This window comes from Perca flavescens, chromosome 22, assembly GCF_004354835.1.
Source record: "Perca flavescens isolate YP-PL-M2 chromosome 22, PFLA_1.0, whole genome shotgun sequence".
NCBI lineage: Eukaryota > Metazoa > Chordata > Actinopteri > Perciformes > Percidae > Perca > Perca flavescens.
In genome coordinates this window covers 3084619-3108190 of record NC_041352.1, presented here as the reverse complement: position 1 = coordinate 3108190, position 23572 = coordinate 3084619, and the positions used below count along the sequence as shown (strand labels likewise).

At 41.1% G+C, this 23572-nt stretch overlaps 2 protein-coding genes and 4 non-coding genes across 7 annotated transcripts in view; 5 read left to right on the top strand and 1 right to left on the bottom strand.

Annotated features, from left to right (window-relative positions):
• Positions 1-5037, bottom strand: part of steap2 (STEAP family member 2, metalloreductase) — a 28531-nt gene extending 23494 nt beyond the window's left edge. The window contains exons 1-2 of the mRNA XM_028569846.1: positions 4906-5037; positions 2591-2763 (exon numbers count right to left, since the gene is read on the bottom strand). The gene's annotated coding sequence lies outside the window, so the exon portion shown is untranslated. The remainder of the gene's footprint in view (positions 1-2590; positions 2764-4905) is intronic.
• trnar-ucu (transfer RNA arginine (anticodon UCU)) lies at positions 63-160 on the top strand. Its single transcript has 2 exons — positions 63-99; positions 125-160. It is a non-coding gene; the product is annotated as a tRNA-Arg (tRNA).
• trnar-ucu (transfer RNA arginine (anticodon UCU)) lies at positions 408-505 on the top strand. Its single transcript has 2 exons — positions 408-444; positions 470-505. It is a non-coding gene; the product is annotated as a tRNA-Arg (tRNA).
• On the top strand, positions 1126-1223 carry trnar-ucu (transfer RNA arginine (anticodon UCU)). The gene is made up of 2 exons: positions 1126-1162; positions 1188-1223. It is a non-coding gene; the product is annotated as a tRNA-Arg (tRNA).
• Positions 1471-1568, top strand: trnar-ucu (transfer RNA arginine (anticodon UCU)). Its single transcript has 2 exons — positions 1471-1507; positions 1533-1568. It is a non-coding gene; the product is annotated as a tRNA-Arg (tRNA).
• On the top strand, positions 4545-16912 carry alg14 (ALG14 UDP-N-acetylglucosaminyltransferase subunit). Of its 2 annotated transcripts, XM_028569848.1 has the most exons (4): positions 4545-4799; positions 6210-6358; positions 10621-10743; positions 16614-16912. In XM_028569848.1, exons 1-4 carry the CDS (start codon positions 4655-4657, stop codon positions 16842-16844), a joined length of 648 nt encoding a protein of 215 aa, XP_028425649.1. In that variant the 5' UTR covers positions 4545-4654; the 3' UTR covers positions 16845-16912. The 2 variants fall into 2 exon arrangements, with proteins under 2 accessions (XP_028425649.1, XP_028425651.1); XM_028569850.1 differs by lacking the exon at positions 10621-10743.
• Positions 16913-23572: the final 6660 nt, after the last annotated feature.

The window sequence follows — 23572 nt, the reverse complement described above, 5'->3', positions numbered from 1 at the left end:
TTACATGTTGAATTAATACCTTCATGCTTTGTTTTTTGTGACAATTGTATACTATTAACAGAGGCTCTGTGGCGCAATGGACAGCGCATTGGACTTCTAGTTCTAGCTAATCTCTGAAGAAGTGATTCAAAGGTTGTGGGTTCAAGTCCCACCAGAGTCAACCTTACAATATTGCAAATGATCACAAAATGACACTGCTTAGGTCTATTTCAATTAATCATGTTTCCTTAATATCTGATGACATATTGGGTCATTTTTTTGATTTACTAGCCTACAGTAAATATATTACATATTGGTCCTTTACACCTTAGAGCTGAACTAAGAAAGCAGTGAAAATTAAAAGAATTACATGTTGAATTAATACCTGCATGCTTTGTTTTTTGTGACAATTGTATATTATTAACAGAGGCTCTGTGGCGCAATGGACAGCGCATTGGACTTCTAGTTCTAGCTAATCTCTGAAGAAGTGATTCAAAGGTTGTGGGTTCAAGTCCCACCAGAGTCAAACTACAATATTGCAATTTATCACAAAATGACACTGCTTAGGTCTATTTCAATTAATCATGTTTCCTTAATATCTGATGACATATTGGGTCATTTTTTTGATTTACTAGCCTACAGTAAATATATTACATATTGGTCCTTTAAACCTTAGAGCTGAACTAAGAAAGCAGTGAACATTAAAAGTATTACATGTTGAATTAATACCTTCATGCTTTGTTTTTTGTGACAATTGTATATTATTAACAGAGGCTCTGTGGCGCAATGGACAGCGCATTGGACTTCTAGTTCTAGCTAATCTCTGAAGAAGTGATTCAAAGGTTGTTGGTTTGAGTCCCACCAGAGTCAACCTTTACAATATTGCAAATGATCACAAAATGACACTGCTTAGGTCTATTTCTTAATATCTGATGACAATTAATTAATCATTTTTCAAATATGTTTCCTTAATATCTGATGACATATTGGGTCATTTTTTTATTTACTAGCCTACAGTAAATATATTACATATTGGTCCTTTAAACCTTAGAGTTGAACTAAGAAAGCAGTGAACATTAAAAGTATTACATGTTGAATTAATACCTTCATGCTTTTTTTTTGTGACAATTGTATATTATTAACAGAGGCTCTGTGGCACAATGGACAGCGCATTGGACTTCTAGTTCTAGCTAATCTCTGAAGAAGTGATTCAAAGGTTGTGGGTTCAAGTCCCACCAGAGTCAACCTTTACATATTGCAATTTATCACAAAATGATGCTGCTTAGGTCTATTTCAATTAATCATGTTTCCTTAATATCTGATGACATATTGGGTCATTTTTTTTATTTACTAGCCTACAGTAAATATATTACATATTGGTCCTTTAAACCTTAGAGCTGAACTAAGAAAGCAGTGAACATTAAAAGTATTACATGTTGAATTAATACCTTCATGCTTTGTTTTTTGTGACAATTGTATATTATTAACAGAGGCTCTGTGGCGCAATGGACAGCGCATTGGACTTCTAGTTCTAGCTAATCTCTGAAGAAGTGATTCAAAGGTTGTGGGTTCAAGTCCCACCAGAGTCAACCTTTACATATTGCAATTTATCACAAAATGACGCTGCTTAGGTCTATTTCAATTAATCATGTTTCCTTAATATCTGATGACATATTGGGTCATTTTTTTATTTAATAGCCTACAGTAAATATATTACATATTGGTCCTTTACACCTTAGAGCTGAACTAAGAAAGCAGTGAAAATTAAAAGAATTACATGTTGAATTAATACCTGCATGCTTTGTTTTTTGTGACAATTGTATATTGTTAAAGGAGGTTCTGTGGCACAATGGACAGTGCATTGGACTTCTAGTTCTAGCTAATCTCTGAAGAAGTGATTCAAAGGTTGTGGGTTTGAGTCCCACCAGAGTCAACCTTTACATATTGCAATTTATCACAAAATGATGTTGCTTAGGTCTATTTCAATTAATCATGTTTCCTTAATATGTGATGACATATTGGGTCATTTTTTTGATTTACTAGCCTACAGTAAATATATTACATATTGGTCCTTTAAACCTTAGAGCTGAACTAAGAAAGCAGTGAACATTAAAAGTATTACATGTTGAATTAATACCTTCATGCTTATTTTTTGTGACAATTGTATATTATTAACAGAGGCTCTGTGGCGCAATGGACAGTGCATTGGACTTCTAATCTATCTAATCTCTGAAGAAGAGTCAACCTTCAAACTAGACAGTTATATGACATCAATAAGAACACATTTTGAAAAACAGGCGGGTTTGGTGTCCTAGCTATCATCATCTGCCGAAGCAGCTCGGTGAAAGCCTATCAGAGGACATCTGTCCCGAGTCTTGCCCTTCCGTCTGCAGAGACAGTGCTCGTGTGAAGGACAAGGCCGTGCGTGCGTGCGTGCGTGTGCATGTGTGTGCACCTGTAGCGTTGCAACACCGCCACTGCTGCTCTACCATGGAGCCGCATAATACACACAACAAGCTCATGACAACACGCACACACACTGACACATGCACAGATAAGCGTCCACAGTGAAACTACATACACTGTATGAGTGTGATGGCATGTTACCAACCTGTCATTGAGCTTTCCCTGTTAGCGCGGAGACGCAGACCAGCTGCTAGTTGCCCATACTGATGCTGCTGCTGTGTCTGATGCTGTTCAACCTCTCCGTCGTCTGAGCACATGCTGCGTTTAGGTCCCGTGTGGAAGATCGGAGACAGCAGCTTTCATCTGGAAATGACGCGTCTGTGGTATATATATAAAATATAAAAAAAATATATATATATATATATATATATACACTACCGGTCAAAAGTTTGGGGTCACTTAGAAATTTCCATTCCACTCCATTCCAGACACAATACCTGCTGAGATCAGTTGTATTGTTTTTTTTAACCAGGGCAGCAGTTTTCAGATTACATTATTTGCTTACATAATTGCAAAAGGGTTCTCGACTGTTGTAGAAAGAAGTGGCTGAAGAAACACTTGAAATTCATGCTTTTTGGTCTAAACGACATACCCAAATTAAAAGTGGTACAGCTCCCATATACTTTGACACTCAGGGTTGTGCCTGATATCATTGGAAAGGTGATTGATGTGGGTTTGTTTGTGTATTTGAGAAGTGTTGTATTTTGTAGTTTTTTGGCTTTTTTATTTGCACTTTTCAAATAGACATAAAAAAACGCAGACATATTTGTAGAAAAGAATTCATATAAAATCCATTTTTGAGTCTTTTAGCTTCTGAATTTTTTTCTGTAGTAAACCTAGACGTGGCTAATGCTGTGTTGTCTGTCACCTGTCAAATGTGTTTACAGCAGTGTATTTTAATAATTTTACAGATTTATAACTTGGACAGAAATAAAAAATCTCCATTCTAGCCTCTGTAACTCTGTGTCAGTAAGGCCTAGAATCGCCCTGACACTTGTAACAAAAACTTGAGAATGTTTCCTTTCCAATGATATCAGGCACACCCCTGAGTGTCAAAGTATATGGGAGCTGTACCACTTTTAATTTGGGTATGACATTTAGACCAAAAAGCATGAATTTCAAGCATTTCTTCAGCCACTTCTTTCTACAACAGTCGAGAACCCTTTTGCAATTATGTAAGCACATAATGTAATCTGAAAACTGCTGCCCTGGTTAAAAAAAACAATACAACTGATCTCAGCAGGTATTGTGTCTGGAATGGAGTGGAATGGAAATTTCTAAGTGACCCCAAACTTTTGACCGGTAGTGTATATTTTTTTTTTAATTTTATATTTAAGTATGATTTTAATAGCTAAAAGTTTTGCTCTATAGGCTATCACAATTATTCAAAATCTTTGTTCTGCATTAATAAAAGGAACAACAGCCTAATGTAATGTTGAATATCAGGAATTACACACTGTAAACCTTTCATGTAAATGCACAGCTAAAATCTCTAAGGTAAGGACTACTAGCCAGTCAGAAACAGAGTATGAGGGTGTACCCTGACAGTACCTAGGTAAGGACTAGGCTACTAGCCAGTCAAAAGCAGTATATGAGGGCGTGCCATGCTAGCAGCTAGGCGAGCATTACGTATTACGTTTGTCTCTGAAGTAAAGGCTGGACTACAATAGAGCTGTTTGGAGCAGTTTGTGAACAGTGTTTTCTGATGGAGATGGTAAGTCCCTTTGGGGGGGACTTTGGGCTTTTTCACTTTGTAAACCTATAACGTGCACAAAAAAAGATATATAACACAGTAAAGGAAAGGGAAAAAGCCAAGAAAACATATGAGCACTTTAATAATAATAATACATTGAATTTATATATCGCTTTTCACAAAGTCGCTTTACAGGGTAGGTATAGATAATAAAGACAAACAAACAAAACAAGATTCAGGCCCAGATGAAAAGGAGAGGGGCGTGCGGCTAGGGATAAGCAGGGTGAAGAGATGGGTCTTGAGGCGAACTGGAAGGTGGTGAGGGACTATAAAGTTGTTTTTTTTTATAGACTGATGTAAACTAGATAGTGTGCTACATATGCCGGTACGACAGGTGGCGGTGTGCATCTCAATGTTGGTATGATCTACACCCGACCACCATTTAAACCCAAAGAAGAAGAAGAAGCAGCAGGCGAACTTCCTCTGCTTTGATCCTACAGAGCTGCCGTAGCCGTCATGGCGGTCCTGGAGGGAGCTGTATTTGCTATTTTACTTACATGTTTGTTAGTTATTATCCGGTTATATATTGTCGTGAAGACTGGACCAAACTATAAACCTGGAGCCAAAGGTCCGGTTGCTGTTCTCGTCGTTGCAGGATCAGGTAACGTTAATGACAAATAACTAACGTTAACGTCAACCTAGCTAGCCCAATGCACCACATTGACGTTAGCTAGCTATGTGCTGCTCTCTGGCGTCATACAACTTACCATTTCAACTTGTTAGACATTATTTCATATCCTAAGCTCATAAGAGCGAACCACGTATGCAGGAGCGAACAAGCAGAATGCGTTTTTAAGTCCTAGCTTACTTCCATAGCTTCCACGCTAACAACGCGTAAACCCCAGATATGTCAATAAACCCACTGCAGTTCTAGGCAAGACCCGCCCTTCTATTGCATTCGCGCGCAACGATTGGCCAAGCGTCCATGCACGGAACCTGATTTGTTGACATCTTTCTTTAAGTGAAGTCTCTTTTAAAATTATACACAGGTATTATCCTTATATACTGTCTGTGGTATTATCCTGCTAAGCAATATATCCTTAGGTTTAAGCTTAACATACGTGTTAATTCAATTCAATTTTATTTATAGTATCAAATCATAACAACAACAAGAGTTATCTCGAGACACTTTACAGATAGATTTAGACCACACACTATAATTTACAAAACTGTTAACTGTTCTTTATGTGGTATATGTCTGGAAACAATGGTGCACCTGTTCTGGCAATGTCCCTACACCATCACTTTCTGGAAAGATCTATCCCGATATACATTACTGATAAACTTGTCTCTGATTTTTCTTAGTTGTGGAAAGATGTACTGTTTGGGTTCCATGACAACAAAAGTACAAAAACAGAAAGAAATATACCTAATTAATTTATTGATAATTTTAGGGAATTATCATATTCACAAATCCAAATTTAGAATGGCAAAGAATAGGTCAAAAGAAGCGACAAAACCTTCAAAAAAAAAAGGTGACAAACTTCAAAAACTGCGAAAAAAAAAACGAAGTAACTACAGCCTTGGAACGGAAAAACATTTAGCAAAAAGTGTCAAAAACTCACACTTCTAGAGACAATATATCATATAAAAACTAGAAGAATGACATCCCATGTCACAGTCTGACGTTTATATCCTTTTGTCAAGAAGAACATAACGTGTTTTCTGCACTCTCTGCTTTCTCTCTGTTTTGCTGGAAACGGATAGGATGTCGTCGCCGTCAGCGGTACCGTAACAACAGAAAACGTTAAGCTTAATCATTGTTAAAAAAAAAAAAATTAAATAAATGAAAAAATGGATTCTAGGGAAAGAATCCATTCTAAAAATCGTCGCAAAAACAATAATCACAATACATTTCCCCCCACCCCTAGTGTCCATCGTGTGTGTGTGTGTGTGTGTGTGTGTGTGTGTGTGTGTGTGTGTGTGTGTGTGTGTGTGTGTGTGTGTGTGTGTGTGTGTGTGTGTGTGTGTGTGTGTGTGTGTGTGTGTGTGTGTGTGTGTGTGTTTCCAGGCGGTCACACCACAGAGATCCTGCGGCTGATGGAGAGCCTGTCGGCAGCATACACACCTCGACACTATGTCATCGCCGACACAGACAGGATGAGTGAGGAGAAGATCTGCACCTTTGAAAGCTCCAGGCATTTCGACTCTGAGTCACAGGTAGTGTGTGTGTGTGTGTGTGTGTGTGTGTGTGTGTGTGTGTGTGTGTGTGTGTGTGTGTGTGTGTGTGTGTGTGTGTGCGCCACGAGGTGGCAGCAGTACACACTAAACCAATTCCTCCATTAAACCTAAAACATATCAGTGAAAAACAACTGATGAAGATTTTACTATAGTATAGTGTTCTGTCGAATGTCTAATCGATCAGCACACAAAATGTGTTTTGCTTAAATGTGTTATTTATAGTATTATCTGTATGACGACACAAGTCAGTAATGAATAAGTTACTCAGGGTAAATACTTTTTTATTTTTTTTACAAAGATCTTTTTTTTGTTGCCTTTATTGAACCGCTTACGGTACAGACATAGACCAGGGGGCTAACATGACATGCAACAAGGTAGAGCTGCAAAGATGAATCGATTAGTTGTCAACTATTCAATTAATTGTGAACCATTTTGAATAGATTAATTGGTTTAGGGGTGCGTGAACTATTTTAGTACAATATGAGATCGTATTCTGAACGGCCGCCATGACAGTCTGGCTTTGAATTTCTGGAGAAAACAAACCCATGTGACGCGTTCGTCCAATCAGCTGCCGGTTTTCATTTCTTGGGCAACAATACAGAGTAGTGCCGCCTGCTGTTATAGAGATGTATCTTGTCTCATCTCAATGTGTTCTGTGGCACTTTTTGGACCAACATGGGGAGACTGATCATTTTGACTGGCTTTTCTGTCAACGGTCGGCCGTCTGGTCAGTGTGTAAGCAGCTTTAGTCCTTTTTTTTTTCTTTTTTTCTTTTTAAACCCTTGTAAGGTGTTCATATTTTTGTTACACAGCCAATGTTCCCGGGTCTGGTGGACCCACCACATTATTAGGCTTTTTTTTTTATATATATACACATACATACATACATACATACATACATACATACATATACACACACACAGTGTACAGCCATTTTCAGATCCCTTCAGAGATGTTCAATGGGATTCAAGTCTGGTCTCTGGCTGGGTTACTCTAGGACATTTACAGAGTTGTCCTGAAGCCACTCCTTCGATATCTTGGCTGTGTGCTTAGGGTCGTTTTCCTGTTGAAAGATGAACCGTCGTCCCAGTCTGAGGTCAAAAGCGCTCTGGAGCAGGTTTTCTTCCAGTATCTCTCTGTACATGGCTGCATTCATCTTTCCTTCAATCCTGACTTTTCTCCCAGTTCCTGCCGCTGAAAAACATCCCCACAGCATGATGCTGCCACCACCATGCTTCACTGTAGGGATGGTATTGGCCAGGTGATGAGCGGTGCCTGGTGTCCTCTAAACATAACGCTTTGCATTCACGCCAAAAAGTTCAATCTTTGTCTCATCAGACCAGAGAATTTAGTTTCTCATGGTCTGAGAGTCTTTCAGGTGCCTTTTGGCAAACTCCAGGCGGGCTGCCATGTGCCTTTTACTAAGGAGTGGCTTCTGTCTGGCCACTCTACCATACAGGCCTGATTGGTGGAGTGCTGCAGCAATGGTTGTCCTTCTGGAAGATTCTCCTCTCTCCACAGAGGAACCCTGGAGCTCTGTCAGAGTGACCATCGGGTTATTGGTCACCTCCCTAACTAAAGCCCTTATCCCCCGATCACTCAGTTTAGAGGGACGGCCAGCTCTAGGAAGAGTCCTGGTGGTTCCAAACTTCTTCCATTTACGGATGATGGAGGCCACTGTGCTCATTGGGACCTTAAAAGCAGCAGCAATTTGTCTGTACCCTTCCCCAGATCTGTACATTGAGACAATCCTGTCTCGGAGGTCTACAGACAATTCCTTCGACTTCATGCTTGTTTTGTGGTCTGACATGCACTGTTAACTGTGGGCCCTTATATAGACAGGTGTGGGCCTTTCCAAATCATGTCCAATCAACTGAATTTACCACAGTTGGACTCCAGTTAAGCTGTTGAAACATCTCAAGGATGATCAGTGGAAACAGATTGCACCTGAGCTCAATTTTGACCTTGATCGCAAACGCTGTGAATACTTATGTACAAGTGATTTCTTCGTTTTTTTATTTTTAATAAATTTGCAAAAATCTCAAACAAACTTTTTTAAGTTGTCATTATGGGGTATTATGTGTAGAATTTTGAGGAAAAAAATTAATTTAATCCATTTTGGAATAAGGCTATAACATAACAAAATGTTGAAAAAGTGAAGCGCTGTGAATACTTTCCGTATGCACTGTAGCAGATGCAGAAAGACAACATAGTTTCATAGCACCTACAATTATTACACTCGGGTCCAGTAGACCCGAACACCTCATATATACGATACGATACAACTTTATTGTCAGCCAAAGGCTGAAATTCTTTGTACATCCCTGGGTAGCTTGTTTAAAATGAGCACGTAGACATACATCCAAAAACATTGAATGACATACACATACATCCAAATGAGGACATACACATACATCCAAACATACATGAGATTAATAACACAAACAAACATACATGAGACATTACCACAGATGACATAAACTCCAAAATAAGGAAATAGAGAAAACCTATATAACAACAGTACATGACATAAACATACACACAGACAAAGTCTTGGAGATGTATATCCCTGAAATAAATATTGCACTGGGTTTAATGTACCCGGTTTAGCAATAGGATAGATTGATGTATGAAGGAGTTTTTAAGTCTAATACAATTAAAAGAATGAACTCTAAAGCGTCTGTTTGAAGGCAGAAGCTGATATTCACTGTGCAAGACATGTAAAGAGTCATTTGAAATAATTTTGGCTAGTCTAAGCATACTGTTATTGTGAGCCTCCTGAAAGGAGTGCACTACAGGTAGTCCTATAATCTTTGCGCAAATTTTAATCTGATTAAATAACTTTGTTTTATTTTTAACTGAGAGGCTACTTAGCCAAGCAGTACTAGAGTAAAGCATCATACTCTGAATTACTGATGTGAAAAACACAGAGATGATTTGACTGCTAGCTCCAAAAGATCTTAATCTACAAAGAAAATAACAACGCTGTTGTATTTTTTTGCAAATAAAATCTATATGAGAAGTCCATGAGAGATTGTCGTCTACCATGACACCCAAATATTTATAGACCGATACTTGACTAATTTCTGAGTTATGAATCTTCACTAAGGACAGTTGACAATTTTGAGTTATTCCAAAAATGATTTCCTCTGTCTTCACAATGTTAATAATGAGAGCATTGTTATCACACCACTCAACTAACCAATCCACATTTCCCTGATGCAGTGTAGGGTCATCACCTTTGTCAGGAGAGTTGAGTCATCTGAATCTACTTTAACAGAAACTGATTTGGTAAAGTAGCAGTACAATCAGAGGTATATAAAGTAAACAACACAGGTGAGCTAATACAGCCCTGGGGTACTCCAACATTAGTTGTCTTTGGAGAAGAATGTAATAGTTATGTGTAAGGAGGGGTGTACCATGTGCAGTCATTGAAAATAAGTAATTTTTTTATGTTCTTCACAGAAAATGAGGCAAGGCCAATGAGTTTGAGTTAGAATAAATAATAAATAGCATCATTTTTCTTTTGAAAACGGGTCCCCCAGACCCCGAACACCACACAAGGGTTAAGTAACCAAGTCAAAATGCTCTGTCAGCTTGTTAAATGTGAATATTGTTCTAGTGTCTTCTCTCCTCTGTGACAGTAAACTGATTATCTTTGAGTTGTGTAAACAACAAGACATTTGAGGACGTCACCTTGGGCTTTGGGAAAGACTGTTCCTCATGTTTCACCATTTTCTGTCCTTTTTATAGAGCAAACAACTTATCGATTAGTCGAGAAAATAATCAACCGATTAATCAACGATGAAAATAATTGTTCTTTCAGCCCTAAACAAAGGTACCCGGTACCTGCCCGGATGCCCCAGGAACTTAAAGTTAAAGAGGGGTCTGTATCTATCTGTAAATATATATTTTTGAATGCCTTGTGCACCACAAATGAAATTCCATTTGATTGAGCTGGTGCCAGAAATCTCTCCAAATGGATCTGCGTGGTAAGATACCACTAGATGAAAAATAGGAAGATGTTGTTTGGTGATTTGTGTGGCAGTGTAGGGAAAAGTGTGGACTCGTTGGAAAACAAACCACTGACCCGTTCATGCGCTGTTGAGAGGCAGTGAAATCTGAGATGGGAGAGTTTTTAAAGCTAGTTTGATCCCAATACAACACTGTTGCTTGTTGCGATACGAATGGGGCCGTATCCGAGTGCCTCATGAAAGACCTTGTGCCCTTGTTCCTCCCAGTTCACCATCTGTCGCATCCCACGGAGCCGGGAGGTCCACCAGTCCTGGGCTTCCTCTGTCCTCAGCACCCTGGACGCCCTGCGCTACTCCCTTCCTCTGGTGTTCAGACTCCGACCCGACATGGTGAGTGGAGCCAGAGACCAGTCAATAACAAATTTTTTTTTTCTTCATTTAAGACGATGCTTGATATTCCACCAGCCGCGTCACGGGGCGTTCCTGAAGAGCGCGTGAAGCGGCTCTCTGCTCCGCTAAAGATACGCGGCAGGTGTATTTACAGGCGAGCCGCGGGGCGTTCAAGGCAGAAATAGAGAAGGCATAGAGTTTAAAGCTTTCAAGCCATCACCAAACGAGTTGCTACAAAGCTAATGAAGACTATCAGCTCCACACAACTCTCTCTGGATTTCTCAGTAGGACTATGTTCAGAAGATTGTGGCATCCAGGGTCTCGAGTGAAGATAAGGACCTCTTCTGAAGAGTCCATCATGTTTTTTTAATCCTCCGTGTCCTCCGTGGCTACTAGCAGCTGTATCGAGGGGGGCGGTGCGCGGTCAAAGAAGGCTTGTATCATGTGGACACGGCGACAGTTTTGTTGGCATTACTTAGAATTCCTCATGGGGGAGACAGGAACTACACACCGTAGCTTTAACTGTAGGAGTGCTTGGAGAGGAAGGTAGATACTAGCTTAACAAAAACCTGATTGTTCTGTAAAGTACTGGTAGAGACAATAAAATCAGCTTCCGGTGGGGTATGGCGCGTGGGGGGGTCAGTGTCAATGAAACGCCCCATTTGTGTGACGTCCTGTTGTAGAAGTAGACTTTATATTTCACATTATTGTTTTCCTTCAGATCGCTTATAGATCTCGATGTTTCCGACCGCACTTGAAGGCAGCTTTATTTCACAGGAGAGAGAAAGAAAACAGTCAGCTGTTCAACAAACTCCCGGGCAGTTCAGAGCTTGTGCTTGGTGTTTTAAAACTTTCTCGTGGCAGAGATGGAGGCAGTGATGTTTCCTGTTTCCTGTTTTCCGGGACTATCACACCGCCTCTAACCACACCGACGAAGTCCGATTGCCGGTTCTGTGATTGGCCACCGCAGCGTGACGTGGGGTTGCATTGTCGCCAAAGAGCCAAGAGACGCCATTGTTCCTTGTAAGAATGTTTGATTTCCAAGAAAAAAAAAGGAAAATAAACCTCACAAAACGCCATCGTTGCCTGGACAGTAAACCTTTTATCCCAGCGTAAGATCCGGTGCCTCAGTGGCTGTTTTCTAAGTTTCTATTTCGAAGTTTTAGTTTAGTCTGAGGACAAATCAGGCAATAGAATTTGAATTTGTGCTGCTTGCAACATTGAAAAAAGGACACGTGGGAATTCATCAACCACATCTCTTTCCAGAAATGTCCCCGTTGCTCTGGATAAACCACAAAACACACACTGGGGAAACTTTTCATGGGAACTACTTCTTCGGTATAGATTAAAATTTCTAGTGGAAGTGTTGTCGTTTGTGTGGAACGTAAATAATCTGGGGGAAAACCCGAAAATGACAGCAAGGAGTCTGCGGTGTACTACTGTACATGCACTTATTGTCCGTGACCTAAACCCCAGTCAGCGTTATCAGCTCTGATAAAGCACAGATGTAGTTTCTGTCTGCCTCCGTGTGACCTGTACAGATTCCAGACCTGTGAGTGGTCACTCACCGCGGACGTCTGTCCAGCAGAACCCTCTGGTCCATTGGTGGCTGGTTGGAAAACAAAGCCGGGGGCCCTTAGTGCCAGGAATGTTCCAGGCAGGCTTATGATTCAGTCGGAAACCTCCAGCCGTTTTGGTGTAACATTTTAGAGTGCTTTTTTTGATTATTTTTTGGGCATTTTAGGCCTTTATTTTGACAGGACAGCTGAAGACATGAAAGGGGAGAGAGAGAGAGAGAGGGAATGACCTGCAGCAAGGGGCCGCAGGTCGGAGTCGAACCCGCGGCCGCAGTGTTGAGGAGTAAACCTCTATATATGGGCGCCTGTTCTACCAACTGAGCTATCCGGGTGCCCTTCGTTCCTCTTTTTATTATTCTATTTACTGTTACATATCACAGATCGTTTCCAGAAATGTCCTGTTTTCAGTGGATTTTTCATTTATTTTTTTATAACTTTATTAAACATGATCATGAACATGACGGTGCAATATGTAGCTAAAAAAAATTGCGTATCGCAATATCTGGCACACAAATTGCAATTAGATTTTTTTTTCCACAAATCGTTCAGCCCCAGTACTGATTCTGCCATATGGCCGATGCAGAGCTTCCCCCAGAAAGGCTGTTTAGCCCGATGGCAAGTGTCTTTTATTTATTTATTTTTATTTTTTTTTTCTCGACGAGGGCCTGTCTGGGGCCAGACACAGCCTGATGGCAGCATTAATGTAGAGCCTAATAGCTTCTGGGATAACAGAATCTTGGACCGAATCGTGGAAATTGAGAACTTAAAAAAGCTATAACACAGATTTCATACGGGCTATAATTGAATGCTAACTGGAGATTTGAAAATACAGTGGACTACTGTATGTCTAAGTTTCTAACAACCTAGTGGCTTAGGCTTGGGGGGGTGCATCTTAGGCCTGGTGGGCCACCAGGCTTACAGTACACTGGGGGAAACCTTGGTACTGATTCTGCCATGAGTCAGATGCATCTGTAATTTTATTTTTCTTCAGGCATTTTAGGCCTTCATTTCCATCGGACAGATGGGGACATGAAAGGGGAGAGAGAGAGGGGGAATGACATGCAGCAAAGGGCCCGCAGGTTGGAGTCGAACCCGTGGCCGCTGCGTCGAGGACTGAGCTAACCCGGCCACTGCATCTGTAATTTAAAGCAATCATGACCTGCAGAATAGAATAGATAATTATTGTCATTGTTTTCCAACAACCAAACACAGTTTAGCAGCTCTCAATATGACAGTTTGAATAACAGACAAACTGAAATATTAAACGTAAATGGTCAAATAGAAAATAGAAAATAACAACAAAATGGAACATTTAAAAGGTAAAATATAAAAAAAAGCAAGATACATAAACACAATGAGGTGACACTATATACGTGAAGTTATTGCATGTCCAGTTTTTTGGGGGGTTTATTGCACGCAAGTCTTTCTAGAAGGAGGAGATGGAGAGGAGGGTTTTTTTGACTGCCTCCTGGGGGAAAAGCTGTTTTTCAGTCTTATCGGGTCTGGAAATGTAAAGCAGGAAACAAATTTATTTTAGATGGAAAATGATACCTGAAACATGAGTGAATAGAATAAGAAAAAAACCCGACGGCCGACCGTCAGGAGGACTGGTCCAAAAAGTTCCTCAGAACACACCAAAGCGACGCCAACTTGAGCGTACGTTCTGCGCGTGCGCGAGACGTAATACGTCAGCAAAAAATGAAAACCGGCAGCTGATTGGACGAACGCGTCACTTGGGTCTGGCTGCTCCCGGAATTTTTCAACCGGGCATAATGGCGGCTCGTTCAGAACACGATCTCATATTTTACGAAGGTAGTTTAGCGAAACGTGTTTCTGAAAACATTTTAAAAGAGAAATAGGCCGTGCAGTGGCAGAATCTGTCTTCATCTCAGATCGACAAAGGTCAGTTTAAAAGATTTTCGTCAAGATTTTGAGAGACTTTAGTCACGCTAACATAAGTGCACTGATTTGCTAGTCAAGAGGCTAGCACTCCACCAATTGGTGATTGGTCAGTGATTCCATTTGCCCGCCCTCCGACCCAGCAAGTCAGGTCGGCCAAAATGAAGGCCGACGGACAGCATAGAACAGACTCGAGTCACTGACCTCGCCAGACTGGCCGACGGCCGATTATCGGGTTGGTGTATCAGGTCCTTTAGACCAGACCCCCCCTCCCCCCACCAGTGTCCCATTTTCGAACAAAGGTCTGCATTTCTTTTTTTAAGTGATAGACTACAACCTGGAGAGCTTTGAAATCACTGGAATACGTGGCCACTCCTGTGCAGTTGTCCCAGCAGCATTGTCCCTGTGTTTGTCCTGCAAACACCCCCCATGTAAAAACCCTGTTAGAATCCAGGCGAAGTGTACACATGGCCATGGAAGCAGTTTCTCCAAACAATGGTGTAAGAAGCCAAGTTCCTTTTAAGAAAGCTGACAGTATCCAGATTATGTAAGTGTATGTATTTTTCCAGGGTCTGGAAATGTCTGGAGATGGAAATCTCAACTCCCCTGCCCAGAGTTTTATTTACCGCAGCCAGATGGAGCTTAGGATCAAGTGGTGAAATCTGCTAATGTTTATGGCAGACTCTTTTTTTTTTTTTTTTTAAGTTGATTTACTGCACAGCAACAAAAGAAAAGAAATTGCATTGACCACTTAATTCTACCGGTTAAAAAGTAAAAGGATTGTAATTGCAATGCTTCACATCTGCTGCAACAAGAAGCATTTGATTGTGTGGGTGTGAAGTGGCTGTTCTCTGGTGATCATTGAGAATGATTGAACCGCTGTGCTTCGGGAAAGGCCAGTCCTCTGTAGTTACGTGTGTGTGTGTGTGTGTGTGTGTGTGTGTGTGTGTGTGTGTGTGTGTGTGTGTGTGTGTGTGTGTGTGTGTGTGTGTGTGTGTGTGTGTGCGTGTGCGTGTGCGTGTGTGTGTGATGACGACTTATCCAGACTCCAGAGCAGCTCTGTCTGGTTTCCTGTAAAGAGCCCTACTCCCTCCTCAGCCCTGAGGCCACTTATTCATCCCAGCAGTCTCCCCCCCTTCTGTCTTTGAGTCTCACTGAGCTGCAGCCACTGACTCTCACACATGCTCTCTTTGCCCTGTTAATTACGGGGCATTCAGACCAACAAATAAATAGCAATCCGGCAATTCTCCGCAGAGTTGTTCGGCGGCGGAGGGGTGTCAATGAAACGCCCCATTCGTGTGACGTCCTGTTGTCTTCTTAAACCCCCAACAAAGCACAAGTAGTAGACTTTATACATCAAAATCACTGTTTTCCGTCAGATTGTTTATAGATTTTGACGTTTCCGACCGCACTTGAAGGAAGCTTTATTTCACAGGGGCGAGAGAAAAAAAAGAGAGGAGTGGGACATAGCGAGTGCTTTGTTGTTGTAGGCAGCTGTTCCACAAACTCTCGGGCAGTTCCGAGCTTGTGTTTTGGTGTTTTTAAAATGTTGTGGCAGAGATAGAGGCAGTGATGATTCCTGTTTCCTGTTTCCTGTTCCGGGACTCTCCCACCACCTCCAACCAGAGCTCAGAACTCCCCAACAAGTCTGGCCTCTGGTTCCTTGACTGGCCACTGCAGCGTGACTCGGGGTTGAGACCGTCCTCAACTTTTCGCTGCAGGCCCGCTGCGTTTTTTGTCATGATGGTTAAGGTGTTTTTTTTTTTTTTAATATTAATTAATATTCATGACCTTTTTAAGTTTTTTTTTTTTTTTTTGATATTTGGTCGCATTTTACCTACAATGATATTGACAAAAAGTCAGCATGTGTCATGTTAAACTACTCCTTTAACGAAAGGCAATATTCACAGCAAGACAAGTTGTATCATTACAATGAATGTAATCGAGCAGCAATTAAAGCAAACTGTTGAATTGATAAGCAATAAAACCCGACTGCGGACAAAAGATTTCGGGGAAAAACACCACCAACCTTAATCAGAAATAATCTCACAAATAATTTATTTAAAAAAAGACTAAAACGTTTTGACTAAAACTTGACTAAGATACCGTATATCGAGTTTTCTTTTGACTAACACTACTAAAATGAAGAGACTTTTAGTTGGCTAAAACTTGACTAACAAAAAATGTGAATGACTAAAACTAACAAGGACATTTGGCACAAGACTAAAACTAAATTAAAAATAGGTGACAAAATGAACACTAGTCTAGGTGAGTACTTGATTCTGATTGGCTGCAGGGTATCAAATAAAATGATGGAACAACAAATCAGTCTGTCTTTGTACTGGACACCCAGGGATTAGTGTGTGTGTGTGTGCGTGTGCTTTGTTGTTTCAGGTGTTGTGCAACGGCCCAGGGACTTGCGTTCCCCTGTGTGTGGCAGGACTCCTGCTTGGAATTCTGGGAATGAAGAAAGTCCTGCTTGTTTATGTTGAAAGCATTTGCCGGGTGCAGACGCTGTCACTCACGGGGAAGATCCTGTACCCATTATCAGACTATTTCTTTGTGCAGTGGTCCTCTCTGAGAGACAAGTACCCCAAATCCATTTTCCTCGGAAGAATAGTGTGAAGACATCTGTTACACGTATAAACATGTTGTAATGCTCATGAATAAATGCTCTATTTTTTATATTTTGACTTTTGTCTAGAGGTTGTTTCATTGAATCATTGTGTAGGTTTGATATTTCATATGTCAAGGTTCTAAATGCAGGACATTTGATGTTACATAGATAAACATTAGTTCTTATTAGTATATAAAAAAGAAAAACTAAAAATACCATCTTAAAAATCTTTAACAAAAAAATCCTGCTTTTCATCGATGATCCTGTAATTTCTTGGCATTTACATTTACTTAGAGGGCTTTATGTATCACTAAAAAATCTCCTAAAAGGGAAATAAAATTAGATTTCTTCAGATTTTCAGGTAACACGCCATTTGGCTTTAGGAAAGTGGCGTGTAGGTTTAAGCGAAGTCATGATGCCATGCTGAGAATAAAAAAAAAAAGGTAAATGGCTACGTTTTTATATACAGTAGAGCTTTATCCAAAGCACTTTACAAGTAGCCTGGTGAGAGCGTCCCGATCTGGCGAGCTCCAGTTTTCCCCTCGCAGATCAGTCTGGCATCTTGAGATAGAGAAAATTTGGAGCTGTTCGCTAAACGACCGACCAATCAGCGTTGGTTTTGAGGCGGGTTTAAGTGGTGATGACGGATGGTTCATCCAATCAGCTAACCAGTATTTTCAGACAGCGGTAGCCCTAATTCTGCTAGCTTGGATTCTTCTTTTGGAATATGGACCGGGTGCCTTTTATTCCTAAATTCTCGTTACACAAACGGCAAATTTCCTTTAACGACATGTTGCTTGCTTGCTGAGGTTACTCAGGTTACTTTACCAGGGGTTCGCCGCTCGTTCACCTGAACGCACCAACGGCAGAGTGCTAGCTAATTATTAGTTATGTTAGAATTAAAGATTCTAAATCTTGCTTTGTCAGATCTTCCTCCAAAGCGCACTGAAGGAAGGTCTGGCTAGTCCACACAGCATTCCTGGATGGGAGGAAAACATGCTCTGGTTTATTGGCAGCCCCGGTGCCGAAAAGAGTGCATCCGGCAGAATCTCCCGGAAGTGGAACGCCATGGATACGCAGTAGAAGACTCCGTCAGGGATCAGAGTTTAAACCGGGACTGAAAAGGTCAGAATAACAGGCTCAAAGAAACGGAGGTGTACCGAGGGTTGAACTGAGACTTAAAGAGGTTTGGAATGATTACTTTGAGTTTGAAGCTTGGTGCGGTGAGATTATGAAAAACTGATTTAATCCAGGGTTAATGTTAATCCTACATTGTGGATTTTAGAAGGTCACTCGAGAAAACAATTTCTTAATCATTAACTAATACTTAAAGGGATACGCCACCGTTTGTTGAAATAGGGCTTATCACGGTCTCCCCTAGCTGTAGATAGGTGGGCCAATGCATTTTTTGTGTATGCATTGTTTTAGTCCGGTGCAACACCGGCAGCGCCGCCGCTAGTTAGCTTAGCATAGTGAATGGAATCCTATGTTGCCGGTTAGCATGTTGTGAGTAAAAGTGAGCCAACAAAAGACAAAAAAACAACCTAATTACTTGCACTGAGACAAAAAAAGCATTGGCCCACCTATCTACAGCTAGGTGGCGTATTCCCTTAATATAATATGTGAAATGTTATGTGAGAAACAATAAACTGTTACAATAACATAAATGATAGCATAACTAATAATTAGTATTATTAATAGTAACATTATTCTCATTTTGTTGTTAGTTAACAGTAAAATAACGATTAACTTAAGTTGAATTAACTAATATACAATTGTAACAATTGTTTTTCCATTAAAGGGGTATGGTTTTAATTGTTTAGGTGTTGGTGTCCGTAGCATTGTCGTGGCTCTGTTGTTCTTTCTTTGTGCTGTGTTTCCTGTTCCTGGACGTAACACAGGACAGGAAGAGTTCTCAGATGATTTGTTGAACTAAACCGAACGGGAGGAGGGAAGAGAGGGACCAAAGGTTTCGGACATCTGGGGCTATTTATAGACCAATCTGTATCTGTGGAGAGGAAAGGCACAGATGCTTCACGTTATAAGAGAGGAGGGTTCATCTCCTCGTCATGTGTTCACACTGACCACTCACACTCGGTCACTGCTAATACCTTTAACTGGTAGTGAATCACTACACAGAACTGGATTCTGGGCACTGGTTAGGTATGTGGGATAGTGTGATACGCATGCCGTTCAGAAAATGGACCAATACTAAGAATTTGTTCAGAGCTGAACCTCCAAATAAGGAACTCTGGCTTGGAGTCATCTGGTATATTTATTCAATGGAAAAGTTGACGTACCAACTAAAACTCAAAGGACATATCCGTGACAAGAACTGGAGAAAATGGACTGAATACATGGAAAGTGATGCCAACAAAATAACTGGACCGTCTGAGAATGACTGAGGAGGAATGTATTTGCCTATGTCTGAAATGCCCCCTGGAAATGTTTGTTTATGCTGCTTTCATATTGAAATTGTAATGGGAATACATTATACTGAATGTACAGGATGTAAACTAAAAATGAAAATAAAAAGGTTTTAAAGGTCCCATGACATGGTGCTCTTTGGATGATTTTATATAGACCTTAGTGGTCCCCTAATACTGTATCTGAAGTCTCTTTTATATAGGCCTTAGTGGTCCCCTAATACTGTATCTGAAGTCTCTTTTATATAGACCTTAGTGGTCCCCTAATACTGTATCTGAAGTCTCTTTTATATAGACCTTAGTGGTCCCCTAATACTGTATCTGAAGTCTCTTTTATATAGACCTTAGTGGTCCCCTAATACTGTATCTGAAGTCTCTTTTATATAGACCTTAGTGGTCCCCTAATACTGTATCTGAAGTCTCTTTTATATAGACCTTAGTGGTCCCCTAATACTGTATCTGAAGTCTCTTTCCCGAAATTCAGCCTTGGTTCAGAATTACAGCCACTAGAGCCAGTCCCACAATGAGCTTTCCTTAGGATGTACCATTTCTGTGTCTGTAGCTATTGAGGTGGAGGGTGGGGGTGTGGCCTTGACCAACTGCCACTTTGCTCGTTTGAAAGCCATGATGTCTCTCTAAGCTAATAGGAGAACCAGTTGATGAGTCTACCCACAGGATGTCAATCAGGAGAGACTTCGTTGGTTTATTCATCACATGATGCACAAGGTTGAAATGTACAGCGTAGTTGGTGATTAGACTCCATCGCTGTGTCATTTTTAGAGAGGTAGAGAGGCCCCCTCCCACCTCCCCCCCCCCCGATGGAGTCTAGACACTGGTGGTGGTGAAGGAAGTCTTTTCTATTACATATTGGAACTTTAAGAAGCTAGAATCAGTGAATCTTCAAAATAGTTGCCTATTAATTTAATAGATGACAACTAAGCCATTGATCTAGAACGCATGTCCTAAATTTTGCTCTCAAAAGGTCTGACAATGAAACGTGAACAGCAGCTCCAATGACACGTGCACGGTAGTCGTTCCTAATGTCTGCTGACAAATGAAAATTACAGTCGCTCACTGGAGAGACAAATCATGGCATGTCTGTCATATTGGCAGGAGTGCATGAGAGAGCAAGGGGAGTGATGTCAGACACGGCCCAGGACAGGGTCACGACTCTGGACACTCACCCTGCGGGGGTTGGCCGCAGGAGGACGACGACATAACTCTTTATTTGCATATCAGTACTTATGCTGTGAAGAGAGGCTCTTTGCTATGAATAGAAAGATCTGTGATCATCAGTCCACTTTGGCAACCGAGTCAGGCGTTTGCATTGCAGCTACTTCATGTCCAGAAATAACGTTACTACAGAGGTCTGAAAGGTCACCGCGTCTAACCCCAAATTTGGTAATTTTGGCAATAGGGTTCCCTGTTTCACGAGTGTGATGGACTATGAGACCAGAGGTGGAAAGTAACTTTCTGTACGTTACTGCAGTTGTGTCGTTTTTTTTGTGCGTCCTTTTTACTTTTTAAAATCTGCAATTTTACTTTTACTTAAGTATGTTTAGTTTGAAGTATTGTACTTTGCTGCATTTTAAATCACATCCGTTACTAAGTAAGAAAAATAATTTATTATTAATTAATAATAAAAATAAGTAAGAAAAATAAAAGAGGGACATCGGGTGAAATTTCCGGCGGCACCTAAACAGTCCCAGAAAGGAAACGTGGTGGACGTAGACTAGGGGCTCAGATAAACCAGAGCAGTGTGAATGCGAGGTGTAAATATATTATTTTAAACCAAAACGTAGCAATGCAAATGTAGCCTGGGTCTGAATTCTGAAATTGAAAGGGAATCTTTTATCTTTAGAGACCTGAGACAAATTCTTTCTCTCTCTCAGAATTATGGTCACAATCTTTTTTTTAAGGAAAAAGATTTGAATTGAGCATAGTGTAAATAAAATTGCACAACATTAATGTTGAATTTGCTTCTCCACCTAAGCTTATCAAGTGTTAGAATAGAATATATTTATTGTCATTCTACAAGTACAACGAGATGAAGATCGCAACCTTTGTATCAATGCTTATAAAAAAAATATATATTTAATAAGAAAATTAAAAATAAGGAGTACATATAGGTAAAAATTGCAAGAAAGGGACAGTAGTAACAAACAATATCCGGCAGTATTTTATTTTATATTGTGCACATAGTAATAGATTAGAATAGAATAGAATAGAATATAGTGCAAATTTTTTATTAGCCAGTCGAGGCCGGGAAATCCTCTTTGGTCTCACCAAAAATAACATCCTGTTACATTAGTTCAGATTACATATAAAACATTACATCAATGCAAACATACACACATACACAACATACACAGTGCACAATATTCTTTTTATGTAGAAAGGCGCAGATTGGTGGAGCTTAATAATTAGATTTATTGCACTGGGTATTAAAGATCTCTTACAGATGTTGGTGTTTGCCCTGAAGGGATCAGCTTAGACTCAGAATGGAGGGGATGTTTAGTGTCACCAATGATAGTCAGTAAATGCCGATAAAGTGTCTTAGAGTTTTAACAGAAACAGTAGCTGGCAAAAATTTAATAAGTGCAAGTGATGCGAATAACTTGGACAATATACCATTCAGCCCCTCCTAATTTCAATGATTTCTATGAAACCTTCAAATGTTAAAATTTGATTTAAAGTGCTCATATTATGCTCATTTTCAGGTTAATAATTGTATTTAGAGGTTGTACCAGAATAGGTTAACATGGTTTAATTTTCAGAAAACACCATATTTTTGTTGTACTGCACATTGCTGCAGCTCCTCTTTTCAGCCTGTGTGTTGAGCCTCTCTGTTTTAGTAGCCTACTGTTGCAAATATCTGTATTTAGTATTACTGCAGACGCTGAGTATTGTTCGTGACATTAATGGCTTCCATAAACTGACTGCCTGTTGGCATGAATGGAACTGCCGTGGCCCAGTGACTACACACTCTCACCATGAGTTTACACTGGGGCTGCTTGCATTGTTCTTGGTCATTCAACACACTTCAATGTTTGACTTAAAGTGCTTGCCCTGACCGTACCTAGGTAAGGACTACTAGCCAGTCAGAAGCAGAGTATGAGGGCGTGCCCTGTCAGTACCTAGGTAAGGACTACTAGCCAGTCAGAAGCAGAGTATGAGGGCGTGCCCTAACTGTACCTAGGTAAGGACTACTAGCCAGTCAGAAGCAGAGTATGAGGGGGTAAGGACTACTAGCCAGTCAGAAGCAGAGTATGAGGGCGTGCCCTGACCGTACCTAGGTAAGGACTACTAGCCAGTCAGAAGCAGAGTATGAGGGCGTGCCCTGTCAGTACCTAGGTAAGGACTACTAGCCAGTCAGAAGCAGAGTATGAGGGCGTGCCCTGACAGTACCTAGGTAAGGACTACTAGCCAGTCAGAAGCAGAGTATGAGGGCGTGCCCTGACCGTACCTAGGTAAGGACTACTAGCCAGTCAGAAGCAGAGTATGAGGGCATGCCCTGACAGTACCTAGGTAAGGACTACTAGCCAGTCAGAAGCAGAGTATGAGGGCGTGCCCTGTCAGTACCTAGGTAAGGACTACTAGCCAGTCAGAAGCAGAGTATGAGGGCGTGCCCTAACTGTACCTAGGTAAGGACTACTAGCCAGTCAGAAGCAGAGTATGAGGGCGTGCCCTAACTGTACCTAGGTAAGGACTACTAGCCAGTCAGAAGCAGAGTATGAGGGCGTGCCCTGACCGTACCTAGGTAAGGACTACTAGCCAGTCAGAAGCAGAGTATGAGGGCGTGCCCTGTCAGTACCTAGGTAAGGACTACTAGCCAGTCAGAAGCAGAGTATGAGGGCGTGCCCTGACAGTACCTAGGTAAGGACTACTAGCCAGTCAGAAGCAGAGTATGAGGGCGTGCCCTGACCGTACCTAGGTAAGGACTACTAGCCAGTCAGAAGCAGAGTATGAGGGCATGCCCTGACAGTACCTAGGTAAGGACTACTAGCCAGTCAGAAGCAGAGTATGAGGGCGTGCCCTGTCAGTACCTAGGTAAGGACTACTAGCCAGTCAGAAGCAGAGTATGAGGGCGTGCCCTAACTGTACCTAGGTAAGGACTACTAGCCAGTCAGAAGCAGAGTATGAGGGCGTGCCCTAACCGTACCTAGGTAAGGACTACTAGCCAGTCAGAAGCAGAGTATGAGGGCGTGCCCTGACCGTACCTAGGTAAGGACTACTAGCCAGTCAGAAGCAGAGTATGAGGGCGTGCCCTGTCAGTACCTAGGTAAGGACTACTAGCCAGTCAGAAGCAG